General features: G+C 36.7%; 1 protein-coding gene across 7 annotated transcripts in view; it reads right to left on the reverse strand.

Annotated features, from left to right (window-relative positions):
- Positions 1-21,098, reverse strand: part of SRBD1 (S1 RNA binding domain 1) — a 204,855-nt gene that overhangs the window by 92,547 nt on the left and 91,210 nt on the right. For all 7 annotated transcript variants that reach the window (XR_006200646.1, XM_042932179.1, XM_042932178.1 and 4 more), the window contains exon 15: positions 7,565-7,656. Coding sequence is in view for 6 of the 7 variants with exons in the window: in XM_042932179.1 (XP_042788113.1) it covers positions 7,565-7,656 (92 nt within the window). In the remaining variant the exon portion in view is untranslated. The remainder of the gene's footprint in view (positions 1-7,564; positions 7,657-21,098) is intronic.

The raw sequence follows: 21,098 nt of genomic DNA on the forward strand, positions 1-21,098 counted from the left end.
CTAGCAGACAGTGATAAGCTGGTGTCATATAATCTGCCTATTTCCCCACCAAAGAGATGGGGACTCCAAGGCCTTCACATACACTTTCTTTTCAAATCTCACAAAAGGTTAATAATGAGTGCAAGCACTGCAGGTTACAGGGGAAATGCCTCCCCCCAGTAATCACATGTATAATTACACAGTAAGAATAGATGCCACCAGGGAAACATCTCATAGTCTCTGAAAGCAAGCAGCATTCCTTTATTCTAGCCAATAAGACTGATTTTCAAACACATACATAGTCAAAATACTTTCAGATTTAAAACAAAAAACAAACAAACAAGAACCCACAACAGTAAACCAAGTGAAAAAATACAAGCATCAGAACATTCATTGCAGGAAGGCAATATTAGAAATAAAAAAAAAAAAAAGATATTAAATAAGTAAATCTCTCAAATCTACCCCTTCAGGAAAACCCACATTATGAAAATCTATACTTAGAAACTGGTTAGACAGTTGTATAAGTTGTTAAGTGTGAGCAGATTTCCATATTTTAAAAAGTTTTTAAATACACAAAAGGGTTTTATCTTATTTTCGACCTGGTTCCTCCCTAACTGGTTCACTGCTAGCATCTCCTCTGTTCATCCTGATATTGCTAAATGCAGCAACAATAAACTGGACATGACAGTTCTCCAGTACGTCCTAAGAGCCTCTGGAATTACAGTGTCCCCAATACACAACCTCTACATAGATCCTAATATTTCCAGAATTGGTGTTTTGCTTTCAGATGCTATTCATTCTACCGAGCAACTCACTCTACAGAGCAACTCACTCTACAGAGCATAAAAACCCAAGCATGGGAGAGATGGGAGACAAGAGGAAAATGACCATTGTTCATTTGAAGGATGTTCATTGTTCTTGAAGGAGGTAACTTAAACATTGTTTGAAGTAGCACTGGAAAGTTGTATGTCCAGGCTTTCAAAAGAAGATGGTGCTGTCAGGGTACACAAGAAAGAAGTTATTTAATTAACAGTAATGCCTACCCGTAGGTTAAGAATGATCAGGCTGACAACAGATTCCTGAAGGTAAGAGACAGATAGGTAGCTCAGGCAAAGGGAATTATATAAAGTGCTGATAAAGAGAATGAAGAGAAAGGAAGAGTCATGGCCCAAAGGTTGGGGACACATTCACATTGTGAGATAGAGAAGAAAAGGTTGACACAGTGAAAGAGACAGAGAATAAACAGGGAGGAAAGTATAGCAGTAGATAGAAAACAAAATTCTAGAAAATGTTTAACACAGAGTTACCATATGTCCCCCAATTTTTACTCGTAGGTGGTATACACTCAAGAAAAGTGAAATCATATGTCTACATAAAATGTTATTCATGAATGTTCATAGCAGCATCATTTATAACAGCCAAAAAAGTGAAAGCAACCCAAATATCTATCAACAGATGAACGAATGAACAAAATGTGATATACTCATACAATAGAAAGTTATTTGGCAATGGGAAGGAATGAAGTGCTGATACATGCTACAGCGTGAATGAACCTTGAAAATATTATGCTAAAGTGGAAGAAGCCATGTACAAAAGACCACATGTTGTAATGATTCCATTTATATGAAATGTTGGCAATAGGCAAATCCATACAGACAGAAAGTAGATTCGTATTTATCAGAGGCTGGGGGGAAGAGGGCAAGGGGGACTGTTGCTAATGGGTGCTGGGTTTCTATTTGGGATGAAACTGTTCTACAGTTAGATAGAGGTGATGGTCACACAATTCTGACTGTACTAAAACATACTGACTTATCCACTTTAAAAGGGCAAATTTGAGGCTGTGTAAGTTATATGTCAATGAAGCGGTTATGTATTTTTATTTTTTTTAGGTTTATTTATTTTGAGAGAGAGAGAAAAAGCACAAGTGGGGGAGGAAAAGACAGAGAGGGAGAGAGAGAATCCTAAGCAGGCTTTGCCCTGCCAGAGCAGAACCCGACGTGGGGCTTGAACTCATGAATCATGGGATCATGACCTGAGCTGAAATCAAGTCAGATGCTTAGTCAACTGAGCCACCCAGGCACCCCTATATTTTTTTAAATGTAGTATATCCAAACATATGCCAAATACTATTTTGCCCACATGATGTCAATATATCCCTATATCACTGTTACTATTCACCATTGTTCAGGAAATTCTAGTCAATGCAACTGGACAAGAAAAGGAAGGTATAATTACTGAAGAGATAGAAACTAGATGATGATGATGATGATGACGATGATTTGCAGATGGTGACTGACTACCTAGAAAACCCAAGCAAGTCAACTGAAAAAATATCAAAACTAGCAACATTTCAACTGGCTGGTTTTAAAAGACACCCAGACAATAACTAAGCAGTACCACATGCCATCAACAACCAATAAGAAAATACCATGGAGGACAATCCATTTACTGTGTTGTATATTGCCTGCGAGTAATAAAAATAAAGTGTACAGGGGCCCCTGGATGGCTCAGTCGGTTAAACATCCAACTTTGACTCACGGTTTGTGAGTTTGAGCCCCACATCGGGCTCTGTGTCTGACAGCTCAGAGCCTGGAGCCTGCTTCTGTGTCTCCCCCTCTCTCCGCCCCTCCCCTGCTCACGCTCTGTGTCTCTCTGTCTCTCAATAATAAACAAATGTTAAAAAAAATTTTTTAAGTGTACAGAATGTAGATAAAAGTGCCAATTTAACAGAAAGAAGTTCACTTTATATTCTAGAGATTTTAAAATATTAATTAAATGGCTCTAAAATTTATATGGAAAAAAAGAAATGCATAAGAAAAGCGCCATTAAGGGGCATCTTGGTGGCTCGGTTGGTTAAGCATCTGACTTCAGCTCAGGTCATGATCTCCTAGTTCTGAGTTCAAGCCGTGCATCAGTCTCTGTGCTGACAGCTCGGAGCCTGGAGCCTGCTTCCAATTCTGTGTGTGTGTCTCTGTCTCTGTCTCTCTGTCTCTCTGTCTGCCCTTCCCGCGCGCGCGTCTGTTGTGTGTGTTTGTGTGTGTGTGTGTGTGTGTGCACGCGCGCGCGCGCTCTCTCTCAAAAATAAATTAAAAAAAATTAAGAAAAATGCCATTAAAAGAAGATTAAAGCAAATCATGTCATAAGCCACAGTAATTGAGAGCTTCTTGCATTGTGGCACATTAGACAGACCAATGAAAAGATGACAAAAAGGATACATAGGAATTTAGTCTTTAATATATGGTAACTTGTTAAATGGGAAAAATGTAACTCGATGTGTAAAGGGAGACAACTCAACTGCTACTGAGACAAAAGTTAAGCATTAGAGGAAAAAATTCTGTTAGTTACACCAAAAAGAGGGGCAGGGAGCACAGACTGAGTGCTAAAGGTAAGCAACCAGAGCTTCGGCATGTGGTTAGGCAGGATGTACAGTGTACAACCTGCACCACTGTATGTAGCACCCTTGAAAGCACTGTTTCCCTCTCCTTCATAATATACCTTCTATCTGAAGGATAAAAAGGTATGGGTTTTGGTCTTCAGTTCTATGAAATATCTAGAATCTTAAAGCTTCTAAAGCAAATAAACTTCCTGCTTAAAAGACTGTAATAACTGTATTCTCCTAAATCTGCCTTATTCTGGGGGTGCCTGGGTGGCTTGGTTGGTTGAGTATCCAATTCTTGATTTTGGTTCAGGTCATGATCTCAAGGTTAGTGAGATTTAAAAAAATTTGCCTTATTCTGTTATCTAAAAATATGACATATTCTGTTATCTAAGAATATCAAAGTGGAAATTTTTATTTCTAAAGTCCAACACTCACCTCATTTTAAATTTCCCCTTGCCATCAGACAGCAACAGAGGAAGGTAAGTAAAATTTCCCAGTGCTGTCTTTTTTCATTCAACAACTCCAAATAAGAATTTTTTCATTATAAAGCTTATTAATGATCTTGATCCCCTAATTAATAACTACATTTCTGAACAAGAAGTTGACAAATCTGTTGACCTGATAAAAATATTCTTTATCTTGATTGTGGTGTCAGTGGTTGTGGTTACCCGACTAGTTTAAGCTTTTCAAAATGCATAGACAAATTCAAAAATTCACCTAAAAAGGGTGAATTTTATTTTATGTAAAGTTTAAATGAATGAAATATCTTTCATTTCTCTAAGGATGTAAAGTTTTTCTTCTTTTTCTAAAGTCTTTATTTCACCTAAGTGGCTTCTGTACTGTCCCCTCCCCCCCCCCCCCAACTATCTTTAACAGTGTAAGTTTCCTTAAATGACAGGTGACCCTTGACTGTCCATCAGGAAGAGGGTACCAAAAAGCTGCCTCTAAGTGCTTTGCCTAAATGTGAAGTTTATCAGCTGTGGGCTTCATTATATGGTGATTTGGCCCATTTCTGTTTGTGCCTCTGATCTCAGTTCTTTAGGTATTTTCTCTTGTCTAGGTGTCAGAATTCCCCTATCTCCTGCATGGAGGACTTAGTGCTCTCCAAGATCTCTACATCAGCATGTAAGTAATTATTTAATCCCTTCTTCAGTAGGTATCCCAACTCTCATGTATAACCTGTGTCCTCCAGTATACAGACTTTCTGTTTAGCCCTCTCCAGAGAAACAAATCTCCGGTCTTCTGCAAAGGTGAAAGAACAATCACTTAACTGTGTGGAATGGAAGGTCTTTTTTTTTTTAATTGAAGTGAAATTACGTAACATAGAATTAACCAATGAGTACAATTCAGTGGCATTTTTTATACTTACACTGTTGTACAAACCACCACCTCTATCAAGTTCCAAAACAGTTTCAACGTCCCCCAAAGAAAACCCTGTACCCATTAAGCAGTCCCTCTTCATTTTCCCCTCTTCTCAGGGCCCGATGACAACCAATCAGCTTTCTGCTTTTATAGCTCAGCCTATTTTGTACATTTCATATAAATGCAACCATACAATATGTGGCGTTTCGTGTTGGCTTCTTCTACTCAGCATGTTTCCAAGGTTCATCCATGTTGTGGCACATGTCAGTACTTCTTTTCTATGGCTAAAAATAATATCCCATTGTATGGATATACCACATTTTGTTTATCCATTCAGCCACAGATGGACTTTGGGTTGTTCCCAGCTTTGGGCTATTGTGAATAGTGCTGCTATAAGCACAGTGTACAAGTATTTTGTTTGAGTCTTTGTTTTCAACTTTGAGTATACACCTAGGAGTGGAATTGCTGGGTTTAACTTGGTCTAATTGCCCTTTAAACAAAACTTTCAATCAATCCTCTTACTTTAGACCCACCCACTGCCCTCACAAGATACTTCTAAAGGTAACCTGGTGAATTTCCTGAACCTATAAGGGTTCCATGCCCATTTCAGGTTAGTTCTCTGTTTTCTACATGCTCTCTTAGTATTCAACTCTCTCAAGTTGGCTACCTTACTTCTTATTCAGTCATCTGCTTTCTAGCTTCAAAATGATTGCTGCTGTTCTTTCCTCTCCATCCTCCTTGTCCTGAGTTTCTGCCTTCTTTCTGTCATGTTACTGTCATTTTGGTGGGAGTTCAGAAAGGAGTAAAGGAATAACAGGTATACTCAATCTTCTTTTTTAAGTCAGAAATCTATAATAAACATTTTAATATCACCTACCTACTATTCTATCTATCCAATTGAAATGCCTCTCATGTATGATGAACTTATTATGGGAGACTATAAGCATATATAAGGATAACCTCTGCTTTCAATAAGCTGACAAACAGGTCAGAAGATGTAGTGATCGGAAGGTCGTCTTACGTTATGTTTAACACTGTATGAATGTTAAGGTTCTGTTACGTTCAGACAGAGTAAACTTACAGACGGTTAAAAAGTAAAACCCACACCCATAGGTAGCACAGGTCTCAAATGAAGTATAAAGTCATCCCTGGCATCAGTCACTAAGAAAGAGAAGGACCTCTGGTCAGAAATCAGGAATTGAAAAGGTGGTGGCCCTAGAAAACCAAGAATGGAGACTCCGAGCTTCTTTCAGTATTTGCCTTCAGGACCACTCCTGGAAGACTCAGTATGTCTAGGTAGATTTTTTGAGTTGATATGGATCAAACATAGTCACTGCCATATGGGAGCAAGCTGAATCACAGAAGGAAGGCATACCTGCAGTGAATCACACACTGAAGACACAGCCAGCCTTTGGAATCTGAGTAAGTAGGACCATAGAATGATTCCTCTTTTTATTATCTCCTATTTTCAGAGAGTCTTGTTGGGATGTTGTAATCCACAACACTGTGACAATTACACACCCACACAGGCCAGTGGTGAAGAGGAAACAGCAGCCCCCGTAGCAGTGGGAGGTCTGAGAGACTGCCACCCCCCAGACGATATTTCTCTCAAACGTTCTGTTAGAAGATTATCTTTCAGTGCCACCAACTTGGAAGGTTTTGAATTTTATTATTTAAGAAAGAAAAGTATCCTTTTATTATAGAAGTACATATATATACACTTATTCGTTATGTGGCCTCTTTAAGCCTTGGTTTCCTCATCTGTAAAGTGGGAATAATAAATGTCTCAAAGGGCAATTATGAGACTAAGACAAAATAATCCGGGTAATGCATTTACCACAATGTTTCACATATATTAAGTGCTTAAAAAAGATTAGTATTAGCAGTTCCCAATATGATTACTATATCTCCTCCTCTGACCGAGCACATGGCAAGGAGACAAAGCCCACACTGAACTGCTGTGACAGGGAGAAGTTTCACAGAAGGATCAAAATTTTGAGCTGGGATCTGAGTTTGAGAAGATGACCATGTTAGACAGGGGACTGTATCATGGAGCAAACAATCAAAGGGAAACTACAAGCTCTTTTGGATGTAAGTAGGCTTTTAGCCTCAGATTAATGCAAAAAATTTCAAATATGTATCTCCAGGTACATATTTCAAGAATAGCCAATGAAACTTGAAGAATAGCCAATGAAATTTTAAGTTAAAATTTTTTTCAAAAGTCCCTTTCTAACAAAGTCTAAATTTCCAGCTATTACACAGAAAAATGTTCTGACCAGAGTTAACATTTTCCTTATAATACAAATTATTTTCACAGGACATATCAAACTATCTTAATTTCTTCACACACAAGATTTTAACTATTCCACAAAACAGAAACCAAAGCAACTTAATGTGACTAAACTCAAAGCAGGCTGTTTTAAACATTAAATGAAACCGCATTAGCAAGACAAGAGAAACTGGTCATCTGACAAATATTTAGCAATAAACTATGCGTGTTTAATTTGCAATATAAATATATTTAGGTTAATATATTAATTTTGCCAATAAAAAGCTATAATAAATAATATTTTATAGTAATAATATGAGATCTTAGAGTATCTTATTAATTTTATTATTAACTTTCAAGCATTTAATTTTACTAAAGGGATTTTGGGCTAATTTCTAGTATTCTTCCTCTTCTGTTCCATAATTCTAATTATCCTAATCAACCACTTTCTTCCTAACATGCCAATTCTTACATATATATCTTCTAAATGATTTTGGGTAAATATTTTGCTTGCTTAAAACATAAGTCCAAAGTATCACAATCACATGCTTTTGTGATGGTTCGTAGTTTCTTACCTGCACTTCTCAAATTAGGGTCCAGCCCCGGCATCTCTTTGTTAGCTTCAGGGCTGACACTGTAGATTGATGCCCCTGCTTCACTGACGATACTGAGAAGAAACAAAAGGGGGAATATAATTTTCCAAACTTTCTGCCTGGTCGAAGAAAATAAATGAGTAAGACTGGGTATTATAAGAAAAAAAAACAAAACAAAACACCTGTTCTCTTTTTATTTCAGTGGTACCTATAGCATTTAATTTTTCATAAACATAAAGTGATCAAGTAATGTTTGTGTTCTGCACAGAGGAAATACAGAGGTTTATTATTTTTTAGGTTTATTTATTTTTTGAGAGAGAGAGAGAGACAGAGAGAGAGTGAGCGAGCAGGGGAAAGGCAGAGAGAAGGGGAAAGAGAGACTCCAAAGCAGGTGCCAAGCTGTCAGCGCAGAGCCCAATGCAGGGCTCGAATCCACAAACCATGAGATGGTGAGCTGAGTCAAAAAGCAAGAGTTAGATGCTTAACTGAGTAACCCAGGTGCCCCAGAAATACACAGGTTTAAATACATAATGAATTCATTCAGTTGTTTCCTGTCCATAGTAATCAAATAGATTATAGAAAAACACAATGGATACTCTCCCCTGATGCCAACTTCAAATTTCCAGAATACACTGAAATTCTCTTTATAATCCACTGTTGACTGATACTTAATGACTCCCAACTGAGTTAACCATTCTAAAGCATCATGGAAAGCACATACACATGTGTGTGGATATGTACATATATGGATATATACAAAAACCACTGCGATAGACACTTCCATTATTATTACTCAATTATAATGAACAACCACAATGTGAACAGGAAGGGGATCAGATGGGATATTATCCCACATCTTTTCAGGAGAATCTAAAATCATCCTTCAGTAAACTTGAAGCCTTTGACTTCAGGCAGTTGGTCAAACCATTTCATTTCAGCATCTATTTAATCAAAGCATCCCATACATCATCCTCTTCCTTTCTTCTTTGCCTCCAAACACTTCATACACCACTCTTCTGCAGCTGACCTGTTTATGGTGGTTGACATCACTACAGTTCATTCAACATTTTTAAAATTAGAGGCATTTTTTTATGACAAAACACGCAAAGAAACATCATCTACCCTTAGAATTTACAAGACCTATACCTCTCTGCCATGCCATCTAGGCATTAAGACTCAAAAGCAGAAGCATATTAGCACTTAATTTTTAATCCACTATTAGAAACTTCTTCCCTTCTCTGTTCCTCAATATTTACTTCAATTATGAGACAAGTTTAGTGGATACCTTTTAACATATTGCCCCCTTTTAAGAGCTGAACACTGATAAAGAAAAGTGTGAAAAAGTTAGTTTGCTACCCCTTGTGTTTCAAGAACTCTTGACTGAACTTTGACAACAATTAAAAACCACCAAGATTTGAGAAGATTATTTTGGGGAATATGAAGATTTATATTTTTTTGCAACCAAGTCTATTGTCCTAAATTTCATAATAGGAAAAATGAACACGCTGCGATTGAAAAGCAAGGCTGTTTATCCTGTTCCTCATCAATACTACCATCAGGATACAAAAGGAGGTAACTGAGTGCGTATTACAAAATTTGCTTTAACAGATAAGTAATATGCCCAAGGTCGTTTGGAAGGTAAACTACTGAGGAAGATTTGAACCCTAATCTGCTTGAAACCCAAGAATGAGCTCTTAACCAGCAGAAAGAAGCACAAATAACTTCTGAATAGTTTTACAACCCCTCATTAAAATGAAAACCCATATTTTTGTACTAAACAATACATGTAATAATATCTTTTTAAAGAAGAACCATTTTCTTAAATAATGGATCCATAGGAGCACATTTCTCTCTTTCAATGCCTTCACTTCCAATCAAAAGGTAAAATGGGTTTTGTTTTCTGTGTCTAACATAGAACCTAAAGCATGGAGAAGGTCAAATATGTTCTATGATTTCAGAGATGGACTTTAAAATAAAAAGGTAATTGTGCTTTTTCTTCAATATAAGAGTTACGATTCTGCTTATCTTCTACTATGTAATGATCAAGGAGAAAATGTAATGTCAAATAAAGCTTGAAGTGAAGAAAACTCTTAGTGTGGCATAATAGGATGTTAAAACCAACATACTAGAAGGGATTTTTCAGTTCCATCATAGTGGTACTTCCTTACCTGGGGCCCTTGGTCTTCTAGGCAAGGAAAAACAGGATTAATAAAAACTGTATACAAAATATTTGTGTTTATCCATTTTTTCTAGGAAAAGGGATTATAGTTTTCACTGATTACTTAAAGAAATCCACAACCCCAAAAGAGGTTAGGAAGCACCATCACAGTATAAGAATATTCAGTCACTAGTCATGGAAAATCTGGTTTCAAACACAAATCAGCAGTCTAACAAAGTTTTGTTTTGTTTTGTTTTTCCTAAAAAAACCTAGAGCATCCATGAAGTGCAGGCTGGACCTATTATTAAGGAAAAAGAATACTTTTTAAAATTTCACCACAAATTTATTTTCTATCATTTCAAGAAGGCCCCAAAATTACCACTATTAAGTAAAGGAGACTGAAGTGGTAAATACAAATTCCAATTAAGTGTGGCCTTTAGCAACTTGGTACCTGAGAATTTTCTGGGTGATTCACTGTCTCTTGGAAGGTATAATTCTCAGTAGACTGAGGGAAACTGTTGCAAAGAAAAACACTCAGATAATAAATATTCCTCCAAATACCACACTGCCACTTCTTTTAAACAGAGGAATACAAAACAGATGTGACACACTGCACCAAAAGATTTTAGATTAACATTAATATTAAATCAATACAAAATGTAGTAAATTTCATATGCTTTAGTTATTACATAGCATGGGTCCAATAAACAGTTCAGTACTAAGCACAGATCAGAATGCTCCAATAATCTAAATGAACAGAAAAACCTCAACACTGACTTCTTCAATATAAAACATTGAAGGACCTAAGAAGTGTATGTGGCAAGAATTAAATGAAACAAATCAAGCTGGGAGTGGTGATGATTTTTTCCAGGAGAAGCTGAGAAGAACAAAAGTTATAATGACCCCACCCCCATTCTGTTCACTCCTATTTGGATTTCAAGGATAGACATTCAGAGAGCATGCTAGATTTTATAAGCCACTTTCTGTGTATTCCAAGTTTCCCAATAAATTATTGGAAAAGGACTCCAATTATCTCCAATATATTTTGAAAAAAGCAAAAAGGAACTTTACATAAAATTCAGACAGCTCCTGATTTAATAAATATTATATTCCATAAAACAAATTTCTCTCAGGTGTAAAGAAACTGGACTCATAATCTTAGCAATTTGATTACTTTCTTTATTTTGCCATAAAGCAGACAAGACTTTGAGCAGAACTTATTATTTGGGGGGAATTTAAATGAGAGAATTGTAAATGAACTAAGGGTTCAATATTATTACAGTGCTCTGAAGTTCCTTCAATGAAATTGCTGGTACATGTAAATACCTAAATATATATATATATATATATATATATATATATATATATATATATATGGCAAATATCTCAAGTGTTAAAAATATGAAAGTACATTTCAGGAGCTACCACACTGGACTCACATTTTACCAGATATATATGTTACTGTAATAATGCTCTGTAATTAAATAGGCATTTTTAAAAACACCTAATCAAACTCAGCATGATTTTAGGGTCTCTTTTATTTAAAAATATACAAACCATACACTCAAAACTAAAAACTGAAATGCCCACAACACAGATGCATTTACTCTTAAATTCATTTTTTAAAATTTTAATAAAAACTCTTTAAGTTAAAAATGCTAAATTTTGTTATCTCAAGTAAAATTCAATATTACATAAATCTGACCATTTATCAATATAATTTTATTTTTTTTAAAGCTAGGCTTAAACTACAGAATTTGTAAGTATCTTCTGCCAAAAGAGATTGTATGTTGATGAATCTTTTAAAACCCAGTTCTCAAGTAGTTTTCTTAGAGTGACTATTCATTCTGACAATAAGAAAATGGCAATTTTCTTTTACGAAATTGAGATGGGGGGTGGGGATTCCTTTCATGAGACAGGGGAACTAGCCATTTGTTTTTTTAAGTTATTAGGCTAATAGTTTTCACATTCATTTACAAGGTTACATGATGTCTCCTCTCTTCTCCCCATTTCCCAAATATGAAAATAGCTTTGTTTTCTCTTATTTTAAATCACATGCCTCCTCATGTTAACAGGAGAATTTAATTCAAAGGTAATCTACTTAAATGAAAATGCAGTTATTTAGGAAGATATCAAAATCAGCCAGGATATATTGCTTAAATTAACAAAAACTGATGTGTTTTTAATTCTTTTCAAAAGTACATTGGAATTCCTCAAACCTTACTGTTAGCTAACAGTTTTCATATCTTCCTTCTGCCCAACAAAAAAATAATAATAATACACACTAACTACTAGGTTAAATGCACAGCTTATTTCACTACAGTTTTTAAAAATAATTGATCTAAAAATTCTTCTTCCAAATTTTCAGACTGAGAAACATTCATATGGAGAGAGAGTAAATGCTTTGAGCTAAGCTCCGCAACAAGTAATACACAGTACTAAAAAAGTTAGGCAACACAGACCTGGATTCTGTGCTCTGCACACAAGATAACCTGTTCTAAAGTATGAAAGGACGGCTGTTGTCCTTTAGGGATAGGAAACAAGGCCCAAACCAAAACCCCGTGAACACAAGGCACTCTAGGATTTAATGGTTAAAGTACAAAGTTTATTTCTAGGACAATATCAAAGCAATTTTAAGTTCCTATATTTAGTGATGAACTGTCATTTCAGGGAGTTTCAAATGAGCAATGTCTAGTCACTTTAAAAACTAGGGTAACCTGGTGATGATAAGGAAGTAAGGAAACAAGCAAAATCATAAACTGTTAAAGAGGTTTAAGCTGTAGAACTCTTCTGGATGGTATCCTGAAAATATAAATCAGAAGTTAAAAAAATATGCATCCTTTCTGAATCAGTTATTATATTTTTAAGAATTTATACAAAAGATATTTAAAAATACACAAAAAATGAACAAGTGCTATTTGTCAGAGCATAGCTTTAATGGAAAGAAACTGAAAACCAAAACCCCTATCATTAGAGGGTTCATTAAATGAAAAGCTATACTGTCACTAAAAATTAGTTGCCAAAAACTAAGTGAAAAAAAAAAATGGTTATAAGACTAAAACATGAGGGGTATTTGGGTGGTTCAGTCAATTGAGCTTCTGACTCGATTTTGGCTCAGATCATGATCTGGCAGTTTGTGAGGTTGAGACCCTGCAACAGGCTCTGCCTAGTTGGGATTCTCTCTACCTCTCTCTTTGCCCCTTCCCAGCTCATGCTCTCTCTCTCTCAAAATAAATACATAAACTTAAAAAAAAAAAAAAAAAAAAAAAGGGCTATAAGACCAATCTAATATTTTCAAATTTACCTAAATTTTTACATAAAAAGAAAAAAAGATTTATGTGATGTTAAAAGTGCTTAAATGAGTTACTCCTTTAATTGCATTCTTGTTTTTTAATTTTTCTTCAATAGCCATGTAATATTTGTAAACAGAAAAAGTTTAAAATTTAAGTTTAAAATAACAATTCCTAATTGCCACAAAAGATGGTGTCACATAGCACCCAACATTCTCTTTTATTCTACCAAACTTTCTTGTACAGTTATTAAAGTTATTTTGAATTTAATATGGGTAAACATATCATTTGTTACAAATAACTTCCACACGTGGCTTCTAGATCTCAAACAATAAGTTTTATGACATTGCCATAACAAAAGAAAGCTGGAGCAGAAAGAACAAGTTCTCAATTTATACACACAGGCTAGATAAGAAACAAATGTATGATGAAAAGTTTTACAAGAAATTACATATTTCATATATCCTTAAGTTTTACTCAGTCCTTGGCCTCTGAATCCACTTCCCAAGTTATCCTTCATGATCACCAAGGAACAATCAGTTCACTACCCACAGCGTACCAGAAGCAAGGTGACACGCTAGCGTGCCAGGAAAGCAGGGTGCGTGGAAAAAAAAAAAAAAAACAAAAACCACTAAAAACAATATGGTGAAAGAGAAAAAGAAAACACACAAGCTCAAGATTTCAATAGCGCCAAAGAAGTTCACCTTCAGATATGTAACACTAGCACCATCTGGTGGATGACTAGTTAGAAACAATTCAATTGCTAGTTTTAAAAAAGAGAGAAAGAAAAGAAAAAAACATAATTCCAAGCCTTCTTTCAAAATCTGAGCATTTTCCAAAGAGAAGAAGCCTGGCAAAGGTACAGTAATCACACAGAGGACCCATCATAATCCCGGGAGAACTTCAAATGTCTACCAAAGGTGGGTATGTACTCCCAGATGGACATCCTATCATACCTTACCCACACAGCAAGATTTCAACAGTACAGAATTCCCTCGGCTACCTTTCCTTCAGTGCTCCATACATAGATATAAAGAACACTTTGCAGCCACAGAGAAAAAAAAAAAAAAGGAAGACCCAAATTAGCAACTATGGAGCAGAACTTTAATTTGGAGTTTGAGCTTCCTCAGAGCACCAGCTACCTATCCTTCCAGGCTCTAAACAAACCAACGGTTAGTTTTGATGCTATTTAGTATCAGAGGTCTATGTTCACAAGGATGCTATGTCTCTACAGTGGACCACTGTGTCAAAATATTACGTTGAAATCCCTGGTACTACTGGCAGTAGGACATTCAATGCCAGAGATGCCAAAAATCACTGGTATCTTCAAATGCTATTATAGGGGAAAGCAAATTAACAAACTGAAAGACAAAAAGGATGCAGAGCTTGTCTCCCATTTGGTTTGTCTTTTTTTAATGTTTATTTATTTTTTGAGAGAGACAAAGAGCACCAGTGAGGGAAGGGGACAGAGAGGGAGATACAGAATCTGAAGAAGGCTCCAGGCTGAGCTGTCAGCTCAGAGCCGACACAGGCTCAAACTTATGAATGTGAGATTATGACCTAAGCCACAGTCAGACGTCCAACTGACTAAGCCACCCAGGTGCCCCTAGTCTCCCATTTGTAGGCTGGGTCCCTCAAGTGAGGTAGAAGCTACTCCTGACCAAGAATGGCTTGGTCTCCACTACTCTCCACTACTCTCCACAGTAAGCATCCCTTTTATTCTCTCTCTCCCTTCCCTTCACTGTCTGCTTTCTCTTTTAAAAATCCCTTCTTTATTTCTTTTTCCCCATCTACGTTTGAGATCAACATGAAGTTGTCACAAGTACTGCATGGTACCACGAAGGGAGCTCAAGAAAAAGCTGCCACAGGAGCAACCACAAGGCCTGGAGCCTACGTGATGTCAGACTAAGCAAAAGGACAGGGCCTCCTGACTCCAAGACAAGAAAATCCGGCCCAAAGAGAGGAGCATTAACTGCAGAGGAAACTGTCGTCTGCAGCAGTACTGGAAACATTCCACGTTCACTACTGATAAGACACAAAAATAATAATGACCTGATTTTACAGTGAAAATGTCCTTTGGTCAACATTTTGAAATGTGTTGATTTAAAGAACATGATGTCAACCTATCTGCCGAGTCCCCTACCCCCATACATCAAAAAGTATGCTTCTTCTGATTCTTACATTTAACTCCAAAATCATTCATTGACTCAATGTGTACTTACTCATATAATAAACCAATTATCTGCATTTGTTTATTCTTTTTCAAACATAATGCTATTCAGATATAAATTTGAGAGTTGCACAGAGAACTGTGTAGAATTTTCTTACAAAGGGAAAAGTTTGCTTCATTAACTCATCTTTTCACCTTTTCTAGTTTATCTATGGGAGTTTATCCACTAGTAAATATGAGTTCAGATTGCTAGAGCACAGACTTTTTAGAATGAAACTTACTGCAAAATATTTTATTCCTTTATTATCCACCCAATAACAGAAGTCAGGGGCAGCTTGGGTGGCTCAGTCAGTTAAGTGTCTGACTCTGATTTAGGCTCAGGTCATGATCTCATGGTTGTGAGATTGAGCCCCCACGTCAGGCTCCACGTTGGGTGAGAAGCCTGCTTAAGATTCTCTCTCTCCCTCTCCCTCTGCCCCTCTCCAGCTCTCTCTCTCTCTCTCTAAAAAAACAAAAACAAAACAAAGCAAAACAAAACCCAAAGAACCCAGAATCGGAATTACCAACTTAGAAGATATACTATTCTAATATTTGTCAGTAATAGTAAGTGTTCAATAATGCAATACTAATTATTAAAAGTTTTAAGAAAGAACAATAACAAAAAAGGGGAGAAGCAAAGGAAATGAGACAATGAAAAGTAAAATAATAACAATAATTAAAAGGACACAGACCTACTTTGCCAACAACTTGTAGCCCAGTTCCTTCTACCCACAGAATAAAGTTTTGGTAACAGCAATGGTTTGTGTTACATTCCCTAATACTCTTCTAAATATTACCATTGACAATCTCAGTGAATTTCACTAATGACACACATTGATCAATTTTCATACCCATCCCCCCCCTCCCCCGCCGCTGCCCAATCCCTGTTAAGGGAGACCCTATCTAGGAACATCATCTTACACATTCACCAGCTAGCAGCCTGCAAGTTGGATTACCAAGCCCAATTCTGGAGCAGCCTCTACCGTCAGAATTTCTTTTGGCCACCTGGATAATGCCAGGGAGAAACAAAAGAAAAAGAAAAAAAAAATCAAACCTGAACACACAGGCCATGAATAAATAAGACCACTACTCCAGATCAACCACTTTTCTAATCATGGTTTTTAAAGATACACTGAACAGATGGAAGGAGAGAATGAATTTCAGTTCAGCTGACTGCTCCATTTACTTCTTTATCTATAGTCAGATCTTTACTTTTTTGGGATCACTGCACATTTCTGGCTCTGCTGTATTATACTGTGTAAATATTTAGGAGAAATAATTCCCTTCAAGGATCTAAATTTCCACTGTCGTTATGGCAAATGAACCTGTTTATGCTATGTTTGTTAAGTAACAGCAAGCCTAAAAGTACACAGGAATTTACTAACATATGTGGTACACAAACATCACAATCATAAAGCTTCTCGTGGGGACATAGCAAGAACATGAAAGGCCAGTTTATTTTTATTCCCACTGCCCTGTAATTTTCTTTAGCTCTACTACAACAGTTCTTAATTCAAACCTTCCCTGCAGTTACAGGAACAGGGTAGTCTGAATGTACACACACCATACTCCAAACTATCATCTCATTTGACCTTCCTTGATTCTAGAACAAAGGTTCTCAAACACGATCCTGCATCAGAATGTGCTGCAGGCTATTAAAGCTTAGCTCCCTGGGCCCCACCCCCAGAGTTTCTGCTCCCCTGAGGCCAAGAATTTGCATTACTAACAAATTATCTAGTGGTGCTGGCACTGCTAGGCCTAGGACCACACTTTTCATTTTACAGCTTTACTGTGGTATAATTCACAGTTCACAAAATTCACCCATCTTAAAGTGTATAATTCAATGACTTTTAGTAATGTTACACAAGCATCATCAAAATCCAATTTCAGAACACTTTCATCCCCAAATGACAGTGTGTGCCCATTTACAGTTTTCATTCCCACCTCCAGCCCCAGGTATCCATTTTCTATTCACTTCATCTGGACATGTGTCATAAATGTTATCATAAAATATATGGTCTTCTGAGTCTGGCTTCTTCACTTATGAGATTTTTGAGATTCTTCCATGTTGTAGCATCAGTGTTTTCTTTTTAGTGCTGAACAGTATTCCATTGTTCTAGGTACACCACATTTTATTTATCTTTTCACCAGTTGATGGACTTTGGGGTTGGTTCCAATTTTCTGGTATTAAGAATAATGCGGCAGGGGGGCGCCTGGGTGGCTCGGTCGGTTAAGCCTCCGACTTCAGCTCAGGTCACGATCTCACGGTCCGTGAGTTCGAGCCCCGCGTCGGGCTCTGGGCTGATGGCTCAGAGCCTGGAGCCTGCTTCCGATTCTTTGTCTCCCTCTCTCTCTGTCCCTCCCCCGTTCATGCTCTGTCTCTCTCTGTCTCAAAAACAAACGTTAAAAAAAAAAATTAAAAAAAAAAAAAAAAAAGAATAATGCGGCAGGGAGCCTAGGTGGCTCAGTCGGTTAAACATCTGACTCTTGATTTCAGCTCAGGTCATGATCTCACTGTTTTTGAGATCAAGCCCCCTTGTTGTGCTGCTGGCACAGAGATTCTCTCTCAGAAAAACAAACAAAATAAAAAACAAAACAAAAACATTAAAAAAAAAAAAAAAAGAATAAGTCTTTATGTTGGACACACATTTCATTTGGACAGATTCCCAGAAGTGGAAATGCTGAAGTATAAGTTTATGCCTAATTTTAAAAGAAACTGTCTAGGTGCAACTAACGAGGGCTCCAATTTATTCATTTCCTTGATGATACTTGTTATTGTCTGCCTTTTTGACTAAAGCTATTCTAGTAGTTATGTGGTATCTTTTTACTTGTAGTTTAATTTATATATCTTTAATTAATAATGGTGCTGTGCATTTATTCAACGTATTTGTTGGCCTTCCCTAATCTTCTTTAGGAAATACCTATTCAAATCTGTTGCCCATTAATTGGCTTGTCTCCTTGTTATTGAATCAGAAGTGTTCTTTATGCATTATAAATACAAGTCCTTTATCAGACACGTGACTTGAATACATTTTCTTCCAAATTTTGGCTTGTCCTGTCATTTTCTTAATGGTCTTTTGAAACACAACGGTTTTTAATTTTGATGAAGTCTAGGGCTATACTTTGAGAACCACTGTTCTAAAGCCTCAAAAATTCAAAAGAAATAAAAAACCCTTCAAAAATGTGAAAGCTTAGTGGTTTCCCATCTACATCAGCAACTATGTAAACGTCACTCACATCCACTTTTCTGTTTTGTTTTGTTTTAGCAAAGCCTATCACAACTATCATCCTAAATATATTTACTGTTTTTAGGAGGAAAAGAGAATTTGGAACTAATTGGCTTTAACATATTATGGGGTGAATATATTCAGCTGCAAATGGGCCTGAGATATCAACTGGGAACAATGGAAGGAATGCTAGCACTACACAATATGAACTTCTGAGCCAGTATTTTCAAAATTATTAATCAGTCCTATGGCTTTTAACACCATGCTTAAAGATGTAAGAAATATATCAACTCTACAAATTAATGGGAACAAAGATAAATCGTGCGCCATGGTAGAGATTATCGAGACAAGAGCATTCCCTGAAAGATACATTTATCTTGATATTTTTGTCTGATTTTATTAGCCTTCCTCACTTAAGGGCCTTTTAAGATAATTCATATATCATTACAACTTTTCCTTTGTTGAAAAGCTATTGAACCTTAAATCAAGAGGAGCCAAAGATGGCAACCAAAGTTTTAATCTTGTCTAGAACTATAACTTGCAAGTGTATGAAACATACTTCAAGAATATATAGGGTAGGTTTAATTCATGTAGAAGCAGTAGTAAGATTAGTAGTTTCTAAGGTGAAACCCAAAATACTATATGTTTATCCCTTGATGATTACCCAAAAAGTAAATCATAAGATTAAGAAGTTTATATGAACATTGTTTCTATAACCATGACCTGAGATACATATTCTGTGACCTTATGGAAAAACCCTAAAAATAGGAAGGATCCAGTTAAAAGATAAAGAAAATCCATCTGCAGCACGAGTCCCGTATATAATTCAAGTTAACCTAGAATGTAAAGCAGGAAGCTTTGATTACTGTAAGACTACCAGGCTTCCACTAAAATGTTTGCAAATATTTCTGTTCCAATGCATGGATACTGTTGATTAACACAGAAGTCATTAGTCCTCACTGCCTTCCAATTGCTGGAGACAGATTTTATATTTCTACTAATTTCCATACATTACACTACAAGGAACAAGCCTATTGGCCAATATTCACTCTCCCTTTTCCACTTAGCCACTTAAGGCCACTAAATAGAAGCTGTCCAAAGAGATGCCAGAAGATATAGTTTCACAGGTGATCCATGGCTTCTCAACACGGTCTCAACAATCCCAATAACTTCACTTTTAGTCATCTTCTCATCCACCCCATTTACGTTTTTTGTTGGTGGTGGTGGTGGTGGTTTTTTTCAATTAAATAACTCGAGTCAGTGGAAAACTCCTAAATTATAACAAGTTAGGGTATCACCATCTTTGTGATGTTACTGGGCTTGTGATCCAACATAAATATCAAGATATGAGAAACAGAAGAGTTTACATAATAGCACACAGCCAATTATGATTTAGCCACAAAACTGAAGGGTAAGAATAAGCAAAATATAATAGCTTTTTAAGCTTTCATTTTATACCAGAGTTCAGCTCCTTTCCTCAATCATTTAGATACCAGTTACTACAAGGAACAAACTCAACAGGTTAGCACTTCTGTCTTATTCACCAGTCTTTCCTCTGGATGGCTCAAGGCAGAAAAAAACAGAAGCAGCAAGGACCTCAAGTAAGATGTCTTACTCCTGGCCATTGAAGATTTGACAGTCATTAGTGTGTGCATGTGTATGGCAATACGGTCATAAAAGCAGCTCGTCCTTGAAAATATGCAATTTCTTAGTGAGGTTCTTAATAAAAATGAGGAATACAGAGGAGTACTCTGCCCTAACCCTCACCATTTATCCAGTGAAATCCATAAAGTAAACACTAAAACCTTTACTTATACAAATAGCAAATGGGTATCACACCAAATAGGTATAAAGGAGAATAAGAGCACATAAACAAGCACACACAAATCTACATAAACCCCATGTGCTTTCCAAAGCTAACAGAGCTGCATACTTCAGCAATTCATCCATGGAACAAATGCCCTCATCTGATTCCTGAGAAAGGAAAGAACGATCAGTTATATCTGTCTTCATCTTGTCTGAAAATCTTGACATCTTTCAGCAAGTAAAAGTTCCAAATGGCAGGTGTCAGAAGGCCTTAGCCTCACATGTGGTGCTAGAAGGCAGGAAAAGCAGCAACAGCGTGTGGTCATGTCACAGCCACACAGAAGCTGCCTAGAGAGCACATTCTGAAAAGAGCAAACCTCAGACGTGGTTAAATCAATCTGGTGCCAGATGCCACTATCGGAACAAAGCCTCGCTGCCAAAGATTAGCTGCCCGGAGAAACACTGAACTTCAAGATTCTCACAAAAGGGAAAATAGCTGAGTGCAATGGTACCTATCCCTATCCTGTCTGTCTGATAATTTGGTCAAACTAGCCCCTTCCATGCAGAGAAGAAAATGGCTATAGTATGCTTTGCTTAGTCTAAACATGGGCATTATTTTCACAAGGGCCCTTTCAGTTATTCTAAAGTAATAATGTACATCTCCTGCATTTGCATAGTACTTTTACCTTTTTGAAAGCGTTTTAAAATCTACTAACTCTAACTTCCCATAAGGAAGTCAGCATCACAAATACCTCTTCATTTTACCTATGGAGTAAAAGGAGTAAAAGAGAACCAAAGAGCTCAAGTTAGGCCAAGATCATGTGAA

This window comes from Panthera leo, chromosome A3 (genome assembly GCF_018350215.1).
Source record: "Panthera leo isolate Ple1 chromosome A3, P.leo_Ple1_pat1.1, whole genome shotgun sequence".
NCBI lineage: Eukaryota > Metazoa > Chordata > Mammalia > Carnivora > Felidae > Panthera > Panthera leo.